The sequence below is a fragment of the Loa loa genome, assembly GCF_000183805.2.
Source record: "Loa loa unplaced genomic scaffold supercont3.261, whole genome shotgun sequence".
Classification (NCBI taxonomy): Eukaryota; Metazoa; Nematoda; class Chromadorea; order Rhabditida; family Onchocercidae; genus Loa; species Loa loa.
The window spans coordinates 66,746-77,842 of record NW_018108441.1 but is presented as its reverse complement, the minus strand read 5'-3'; the positions used below and the strand labels follow the sequence as shown (position 1 = coordinate 77,842).

At 22.9% G+C, this 11,097-nt stretch overlaps 1 protein-coding gene across 1 annotated transcript; it reads left to right on the top strand.

Moving 5' to 3' along the window:
* Positions 1-4,506: 4,506 nt before the first annotated feature.
* Positions 4,507-5,388, top strand: LOAG_18322 (hypothetical protein; the record flags this gene model as incomplete). The annotated part of the gene is made up of 1 exon (XM_020450984.1): positions 4,507-5,388. One exon carries the CDS (start codon positions 4,507-4,509, stop codon positions 5,386-5,388), a length of 882 nt encoding a protein of 293 aa, XP_020305283.1.
* Positions 5,389-11,097: the final 5,709 nt, after the last annotated feature.

Here is an 11,097-nt window from a genome sequence, read left to right as displayed (position 1 = left end):
AATAATAATGATAATAATAATAATGATAATAATAATAATAGTAATAATAATAATAATAAATAATAATAATGGAACAAAAATTATTATGAGATAAAAGGAGACAGACTTACTGAGCTTTAAAATTACCCATAGTACAGATACAGAGCAGAAGTAGCATTGAGATTGGATAACAGTGAATTAGTACAAATAAAGGTCATGATCCGGAGTCCAAGTAAAGGTCATAATAAGATAATGAATGATAGGATAAGGGTGACAGGTGGTGATCGATCAAGTGGTTGTGGGATTAAATGCAAATAATGTTCCTATGAAATGGTACAATGGAATTAACTGAGTAAAAATGAAATTGATGTAAGTGAGAATTGATCAAATGCAATAAAATTATCACAAATGATGATATGATAAAGTAACATAGGATCATTGATCTTGTTAGTTCTGATAATGTGAAATGGAATGATTTTTAGCATTATTGATATAATTTTTAAATTAATTAGTGGTCAATAATTCAAGTAATTAAAATATTTTTCCAAATGTCCTTTTCAATGTCCATTTTCATCATTTTTTTCTTCACTATGTCAGAAATAATTCCATCATTTTTTTTCCTAAATTATTTAAATCAAATGTGAGCAAATAAAAGTTTTTCATTGAAATTTACATTTTTATGGTGATAGAATTAACTTTCCTTTTATAAATTAATAAATGAAGGTAATAATAATATTTTTTGCTCAATTCATTTAATTATAACTGCTTAATTTGCTCAATTTTAATTGATTAATTTGCTTAATTGGTATTGTACTCATACAAAATTATCATTTCCACTTCCATTTCTTTTTTTCTTTTGCTTTAACAAGCAGCTGTTAGCTATTTCTGATAGAATGTAAGCATTTTCTTCTTTTATAGGACAACTTATTCATTCTTTCCGTTTTTTTTCCCGGATTTCCGATGGTAATTTCGCCATTTACATTCCTTTTCTTTTTTTCCCTTTCCTTTCACTTTCGCCCCTTCTTCCTCTCTCTTTCTCTCTCTCAGTTAGTTAGCTTTCTTTTCGAAGTCCTTTTTTTTTACCTACTTTTTTTTTTTTAAATTCGAGGAAGATTTTTTTCTCGTTCTCTTTTTTTTTTTAAAAAATTTTGGCATCTTACATGGTTATACAAAGAGAGTATTAGGACTTCATATAAGATATTCAAAAATTAATGGAAAAACTCAAAAAATTTTTAATTTGTAAAATATTTGCAGCCATAAATTGATGAATTTTATTATCAAATTGCTACTTTTTATATTTAATTTTGTTTAATTTTTTTGAACGAATTTTATGTAATATTTGATATTTTTTATTAAAAAACAAAGTAATCACTCCTATTGGAAGTTAATAAAAATTATTAATTTCAAATAAAATTTGATAGAAAATTTAATTAAATTATTAAATTTGTTGTAAAATTTATTGATCTAATCTGTGGTAATTAATCAATTGGTTGAGTGTGAAATCAACTAAGAAATGTTATTTTGTAATAAAGAAAAGAAGAAATTTAGGATCAAATTATAATCCAATTTATTATTAAATGTTAGAAAAAAATCGTAAGATTGAAATAGGACTATTATTCTGAAATGATAAATTATGATTTGGGAAAAAAAATGCATAATGAATTATTCACAAAAGATAAGAATGATTGAAGTTAAAGATAAACGATTGTAGTAAAATAAAATTTAACAATAATAATACTAATTATAATATTGTTTCAAAAGAATAATGATAACAATCTTATCATAATTTCTAAAATGTTGACTGAAACTTTCAGTCTGTTAAATTTTATAAAAAATAAAAAGTCAAAAAAAATTAGTTGTTAACAGAAAGCATGCAAGTTTGTTTAATTGATGCGTTACCTTAGTGATAAATGATTTCCTCTGTAAAAAAAAGAAAGTTAAAAATAAAGTAGTTAGAAATATTTTCGTTTTCATTTTTTCCCATCAATTATCATTAATTATTATTATTATTATTTCACTGATAATAAAGATTATCTTTGTTATTATTGACATTAAGCTATTATCTTAACATTTGGTCTGTTATCATTTCTTTTTTATTTTTTTTTTTTGAATGTTCAACTGTTGAATAGTTTTTTGTAACTCAAGAATATACTTTTGTTGCAAAAAAAAAAAAAAAAAAAAAGAAGGAGAGAGAGAGAGAGAGAGAAAGAGAAGTATTTTGTTTCGTTTCTCTTTAATATCCTAGAATTGTACTAATCAATTATCCTGGCTTATTGATAGCGATTTCATTCTCAAAAATCACCACAATTTTTCTTTAAACATTTTCTAATCAATGAATAAAAGTGGGATGGTTGTGGAAAATTTTCGATATTTTAAATTTTATAAATATATATTCCAATGATATGAGTAATATTCATTTCTGATATGAGTAATATTCATTTCTTATTTTTTCTCGAATCATTTTTTTCTTTTTTTAATTATTTCAAGCAAAAAGAAAGGAAAAAAACTCATGGAAAATGCTAATATTGTTTTCTTATCATTTCTAATTATTTATATCTTATTTTATTTATCACCTTATATTTCTTTTTTCCACTTTTTTTTTTCATTATCATATGCAATAAATAATGTGATAAATTACTTTTCATTTATCAGATATAGAAGTGTATAGTAAATTATTAGTATTTCTCTTCACAAAAAAATTAGTTATACGGTAAATGGTTTTTCATTTATTATATATAAAGTTGTATAGTAATTTATTAGCTTTTTTGCATATTATTTATGTCATTAATCAGTTTTTTTGTTATTATCTTATTCAAATATACAGTAAATTATTAGTTACATTCGTCTAATTAATTGATTTGTCTCATTTTTTCTTTTTTTTTTTTATTAGTATTTTAAGTTGTAAATAATCTGCTGTTTCTTTTTTCTTTCTTTTTCACCGTATACTAACTTTTTCATTACCACATTGAAGTATACGGTAAACGTTTAATGCCATGTGCATTTATCGCAGCATTAATTATTGTATTATTACTTTTTTTCTTTGCTGCGATAACTTATACGGCAAGCCATTTGTTATTTTCATCTAACATATCATTAGTCTCTCATATATCTTATCATTAATTCCTCCATTGCTCTATTAAATTTTACGGTAATAATTAATTTTTTTCATTTACCGTATACAATGTTACAGAAGGAAAAAACTGATGCATAAAACTTTTGTTAATTTTTGATCTTTTAAGAAAACATTTAATTTATTTTTGAAAATGTAATTTTTTTTCAAGTACTTTGGTAAAAAATTTAGTTTTTCTGATTTTTAATAAAATTAAATTTTTTTTTGTCTAATCTTATCAATAAATGATTTAAAGTTTTCTCGTTCTATACGAAATGTTTAAAATAGTTTTATCAATACTATTTATAAAATTGAAATCCATCTTTTTCGTCCGTTTTCTTCCTCTTTCCTTCATTTCCCTTTCCTTTTTTTTTTTAACATAGTTCAATATTTTGTTCAAAGTGTGAAAATTTGTTTACAGTAAAAATATATAAAAAGGAAAAGAAGAAACATTTCGAAATAATTATGAAACCAATCAATTGATCAATCAGCAGATCGATCAATAGATCAATCAATAAGATAATTTTCAATGAATTCAATAATCGATCAATTTTTAGCTTTATTCCTGTAAGGATAATATGAAACAAAAAAAAACTAACTTTTTTTCGCACTTAATGTTCATTTTTATTTTTTTAGTTACTTCTATTTATTTAAGAACAGAATTGAAATAAACATAATACAATCAAATTGAATTCTCAAACCACAAAATTAACGATGCATCGAACTTTTCTTTTTTTGTTTTACTTTTTAAATTTCTGTAAGTTTTATCATTATGCAATTTATGTATTTAAATTTGCAACAAAATTAAATTTAAATGAGAAACTTGAAATTAAACTAAAAGTTTTGAATTCGTTCTGTTCACTTTTACCTTTATTTTCACGTCCATTTTGTTATCAATTTCATTAAGCAGTCATAAAATTTTTCAGTTTTTTCCATGTCATATTATTTGAAAAATTGAAAAATGTATTTCATTGCCATAATTTTTCTTTTTTAATTAAAAAATTGGACTGTTAGCATTAATTGAATGTTACAGTTAATTCTTTTTGAAATTTTTTGCTCCTTGTAAATTTCAGAATTTTGTTTTCAATTCTATTTATTTTCTTTTTTTTTTTTTGCTAAGATTTTTTCAATTATTCCAATAGAATTTGTGACATTACTAGGCAGTTATTTCAGTCTGTTACTGTAGAAGTATTTACTGCGCCAATTTCAAAAGGAAAAAAGCGCCTATCATATTTCAAAAAATTGTAATTTTGCTATTAAAAAAGGATTTGAAAAAAAGGTATTTTTAAAAAAATAACAGATTTAAAAAAAGAAACGAAGAATTAATGCAATTAATTTAATCACAGCTTTATAATTCAATTACTGCATATATATACAATACATATGAATTTATGTGCATATATTTGCCAATTAGTAGGATGTTTTCAAAAAGTCATTTGAAAAGTCCTAAACAAAAACAGCAACAAAGGCGGCATCAGCAACAACAACAACAACAACAACAACGACAACAGCGCCAACAACAGCCACAAAAGCAACAACAACAACAGCAAAGACAAGAGCGTCAACAACAACAGTTACAAAAACAACCACAACAATATCATCAGCAAAAATGTCAACTTCAACAAGCGGAACAGTTACAAACGACGATAAAAAAGGATGGAATTAGTATTAATTCAGGACGAATCGGTGAACGTTTGGTAATTCGTACAACAACGCTTACAGGTCAAAGATTACGATATACTGTTACTCGACCTTTTCTATCAGCTGAACCACGATTATATCATTCAAAATATCACTCTAATGATACTTTTCATCAATCATCTTCGAAAAATTCCATCAAAAATCATTCAGTAGAAAGGGATCGAACATTATCATCATCATCCATCAATGATACGTGTGAAATATTTACAGAAAAATTTTCAACCAAAACAAATAATGGTAAAAGTAAAAGTGACATTGAATTTATCATTTCTAAGCATCCTAAATTATCGATTGATGAAAATGGCGATAAACATACTGGTTATTGCTCATTTGCTCAACGATTTCGAGAAATGCAATCAATGACTTATGGTTATCCAAAGAAGTCAATTTCAACATCACAATCTGGAATAACCCCTAATACATCACATATACCAAGAATTAATTACAGAGCAATAATTACTTGTAGTTCAAATAATATTGACAAAAATTCACTGCCAGTATTCGAGAAATCTCGGCAGCAAGTTAACCAATGTGATATTCCCTACAAACAAACACAATCATTATCACCATTAATTAAAAGTGATAAAGGTATGTTTTGATAGTGGAACTGGTAGTAGTAATAATAATTGAATGGTAGAGTTTGTAAAATTACAAAATTTCAAAAAAAAATTTTTTTTCAAGCAAATCATTTCATTCAAATTTATATTTTTGTGGTTATTGCTCATTTATGATAATTTTACTGATAAAACAACTCATTAATTATGAATACAAATGATTTGTTAACTTATCGTAACAATTTTTTTATTAATTAATTATCGTAGCGCTTATTCTTTGAAATTTTTTTTGTTTTTCATTTCAAATTAATTTGATGAAATTACTTTCTTTGCCATAATTTTCTTAAACTGATCGGATTTTGAATTAATTCTTTTCTCAATTCTCTGCATTTCTCAATAACTATTGTTATATCTTCTTATCATTGTATCTTCTTATCAAATTAATTTAACTGAATCATTAGGTTTATTTCTTTTCCCTTAGCTATTGATTTTATTAATTAACATAACATCACTACTACACCTTTTATTTCCTGGTGCTTATTTTTCTTTTTTTTTAATAAAAATTAAATTTCTTTATCTTATCCAATCTATTCTATGTAGTAATGCATTAGACATTGATATATCTTAAAATTGATAAATTAGCCAGTCCAATTTATTCAAATTTTATTCTATCATTCATGAATTCGACTATTTGACTCACAGCCATTATACATCTCGTTATAAAAACATAATTATCAGTGAAATGAATTTCATCTTTTCTTTTTTTGATTTCAAATTAAACTTAAATTTATGAAATTAGAAAAGCCGACAAATAATATGCAAAATATAAACAAATCACCGAATCTCCAAATTCATAACAGAATTGTAGTACAACATTGCAAATGATAAAGTTAGTAATCATTTTTATTTCAATAATTATCATAAAACCTTACTAATTTATTTTCTCAAAAATAATTTTTATAACAATTAGAAAATTAAATTATTTTAAAACATATGCAACTTTTTTGTTAAAAAAATCTTTTTAATTATTAAAATAGTTAAAAAAAAGCAACATTGGAATAATTAGCGCCTGCAACTTGTCGTAACATAAATAATCATATTGTTTCTATTAAAATATGAAATTATTTACTAAATCTAAATATTTTATTGGCATTCCGCATTATTTCAAAATTGTTTTAATTTATGCTATGTTTTTTCAATTATAAATATTGCAAATTATATTTCAATTATATTTTAGACAAAACAATTTTGCTCTAATTAATTATAAGTGAAAAGGTGAGTGAATAGAAATTGTTACATTTAATATTTCGAATAAAATTATTGAAAGAGTGATGTAATTTATGTTAAAAACCACTTTCATATTGCCTAATTAGTTAATTAACAATAGCGGCACAAATTAAAGAAGGTTGTAAATTAAGTGCTATATTAAGTTATAATTTATCAAGCATAATTTTTATTGACATTGAATAAATGAATTTTATTCATAAATGATTCCATTAGAATGATAATGTAGTTTATGTCGAAAATCATTTTAATTAATTAATCAGTTAATTGGTTAATTATATTGGTGAAAATTAGCTAGCAAATTAGAATTGCAATGTTTTATTAAGCTGAGCATTATTTTCATTAATTTGCATAGAAAATAACTAATTTCTTCCTTATATAATATATTATTGAAATTATTCATCCAATGCATTTCCTTTTCTTGATAGAAAATTCGCTTAATATATTAATAATTAAAATAATTAGGTACAATGAAGAGGTTAATTTTGCATGAATTAAATTTCCAAATTGATGTGAAATTTGAAAGATAACACTGATTACCCAACATTTTGTCTGATGCTATAAATATACATATATATATTTCCAAAGTGATTGAGCAATTAATTCATTTGTTTCATTTAAGTGTTTTAATTTATAAAATAATTGCAGTAACAGTTGACATCGTTCATTGTCGTTGAAGTATTTGAAATTTAAAGTGATCACATTAATTTAAATACATTAAATATATCAACATCCTTTAACCCGTATATTTTATTCATATAGTTTATATATACTTTATAGTTTATTTGATAAATGGATGAAAAATTTAAAAATGGGATTCAATTTCTAATTTAGAAATAAAAATAACTGTTTACTAAATATGAGTGGAGAAAAAACTATAATATTTCATCTGCAATATCAATTCATTTCACAACGATTTCATTTAAAAATAAAAAGAAAAAACGGAATAAAAAGTAGTAATAAAAGTACTAACAGTAAAAAGTAAAGTATTAATTAGTCGAAGAAATATTATTAGTAAAGTATTAGTAATAAAAGTTAGTTACTACTGGTAAATAGTAAAAGTAAAAAGCAGGTTATGCTTTTTTTTGCTAAAAACAAAAAAGAAAAAGTATATATTTAGTTTAAAAAGTTCAAAAGTTCACATTAGGCACAACTTATTTTTCACTAATTCCTTAATTATTTAGTAATTTATTAATACTTTGTTAAGATTATACGGTGAACTGCAAGATTATACGGTATTATACGGTGAACTGTTTAATGGAGTATTACATTATTTAGTTTAATATAAAGGAAAAATAGAACGACAAGGTGAATAACATTAAATTGATTAGGAAAAAAGAACGAATTAAGATTATCGATCATTGAGTAAGGGATTATTAGAATTAAATGATGGTAGTGGTTGTTAAGAAGGGAAAAAATATGATTTACTACAATGATTAGATCCTAATGATAACCATTAAATAACTGATGATACCCCTAATAATCAATGATAGTTCCAATGTAATCAAATGATCAATGATACCTTAAATAATCAATGTATCATTGATAAAAGTTAAAGTGCAATATTTTGAGTAATTGAAAGATTAAATGATAAATAAGTTTTTCAAATGATTAGAAGTATTTTTATATTAATAAGTAATACATGTTTTTATCGTTTTCTCTCGGATATTTTAGTATCATTTGTGGGAAATAATAAAAAAAAAAGCAAAAAAACGAAACGGAAAATATCAAAAAAAATTTTCAGTTTTGATTTGGTAAAAAATGAAGTATTTGGGTTTTCAATTTTTTGATATGAAAAAAATTTTAATAGTTTTAAATATTTCAATTATTTTTTAGAAGTTTCGAGTATTTGGAGTTTTTGAGAACAAAAAAAAGTGTAATCATGTTTAATTAGTTTAGATTATTTAAGTATAAAGAAATAAATAAATGAAATGCAGAAAAAGAAAAATTGAAGGACATTTAAAAATTTTAATTCGCCTTTTTTTCTTTTTCTTTTCTTCACAATGGCATGGATCATATTTATTTCTCAAAAAAAAGAAAAATCATTTGTAAAAAAATATTTTTGAAATTTATATAAGTGAATTTTATAGAAAATAAGGGCGATAATAACGAAGAATGAATCAATTAAGAAAATTTTTAAATAAGTATAATTTTTGAATAAATAAATCATCTGAATAACTGTATTCTAGTAATTCTTTTTACAAATTATTCAGAAGAAAATTGTAAAATTAAACAAACAAAATTATTTTTTAGCTTATTTTTTACTTTCTAGTTTATAATATATAACTGTATATAACATATAATTGCATATGATATACAATTTAGCATATAATATGTAATTTGGTATATAATATATATTTAATATATAATTATGTCAATTATTTGGCTCTTTTTTTATAATTTTTTTGATTGAAAATGACATTTTTCATTAATTTATCTATTTATTACACTGATAACACATTACTCGAATTGAATTTTACAAGCAGTAAGTATGATAAATTTGTTAAAAAATCTTGTCACTTTTTCAAATCATTCAAAAGTATCATCTTTATAAAAAATAAAAGAAAAATGTAAAAATTTCGGGTAATTTAAACAAACAGTTTAATTTTTTTTAAACTTTTTCGGAATTTAATTGGTTGAACATTTTTATTAATGTATAATCTTTAATGATAGTTTCTTGAGAATTTTTTAAAAAATTTTTTTTTTATAAAAAAAAGCGAAACATGGAATGAACAATTGAAATGAGATGAGAAAAGTTTTAATTGCAAATTATTCGAGAAGATTCTTAGCTTAAATCTGCTAAGTTTTATGGTTAAATAATTAAACGATGAAAAGATTCATTCCGTTTATGTTAACCAAAGGTTAGAGGCTAGGAAACGTTGTTACTTCGTCATAAACTTCAAACAAAAAAAAATACAAATACAAAAAATAATGGTTGCCTAATTAGATTAAAATATTTGATAATAATATCATAGTGCTTAAATTATTTGATTTATTTAAAATTTTAATTCAAAAAAAATTTCATCGGTAAGTTTAATAGTTTGTTTTTGAATTATTTCAAAACGACGGTATTTTAAAATATTTTCCATTCCTTTTCTTTTCAGGAATTCGCTTTTTTTTTTGATTTTACTTTTTATCCAATAAATATTTATTTTGATGAAAAAGTCTGGAAAAAATAAATTGTACAAAAAAGTATGAAAATGTTTATTTTCCATAATATTATCCATCCATCAATTAACTTATACCATACCATAAAATTTGTTATAAAATATTTTGTCATATTTTTAAAAAAGTTATTTTTATTCTAAGATTTACTGCTAAAAAAATTAAAAATTTTTTTTTATTTTTTATAAGGAAATAAAAGAGGCAAATTTGCATAGTTATTTCATTTTAATGTCAACAATTCAAATGCAATACAATTTTATCGTTTGCTTTTCATTCTAAACTGTGAACGGTTAAGATAGATAAAAACAAAAACTAAAATTATAGAAAAGAATGCAATGATGAAAGAAAAAAGCGAATATTTCTTTTCTTGTTGCACATAACATTTCTTAAACTTTAATTTAAATTTAATAATTAATTACTGATGAACTGTTAATCACAAAATTTATAGCACAGAAATTGAAATAACGAATTGGTATTTATGATTTTATTGCTGTTAATAATAATGATAAATGATAATGAAATGCGATAAGGAGTGATAAAAATGTTAAAATTATTTAGCATAAGTTTAAATAATTTAAAAAAAAAATGAAAGAACAACGATGAAGAAGAGATGGAATGACAGAGAAATATCATCGAATAATTGCTTATTTTATTTCAAATATTTCTGTTATCATTCATCACTTATAGTGATAAAATTATGAGGATCTATTACCATTTTGAACAAAATTTTAAAAGCTAAATTTTTCACCAAATTGTTTTTTCTAATATTCCCGGGTTATCCCTGGTGTAAAAAAAAAAACATGCATCACAGTCGTAATCATTGTTATTATCATTTTAGTGATAATATTATAAGTATTTAAAGTATACTGATAGGGTGGAAGCATTCAGATTAAATCCATCAAATTTGCTTATCGTTATAATTACTTGTAGCATAGGTGTCGACTTCTTATCACAAACACTTTTTTTTTGGTTGAAACAACTTTTATATAAAAATGTCAAATAATTACGTCAATTACGTCAACAATATTGTAAATAAACACAACGTTCGTTTAATAACAGACTTTTGAAATTAATTCCAAATTTAAGACCTTCAAAATTACCGAGAATGATTTAATTTTCATTCCAATTATTACCTGTCACATTATTGTCATTCAATGATTACCGTCATTTAATGATATAATAGTGTGGTATTGTAGTTAAATTTAACTGTACATGATCAAATTACATTCAAAATACACCCAAACTAAATTTTAGGATATTCCAATCAATTTTAATTGAATATAATTGAAGTTGTTTAATTTGATT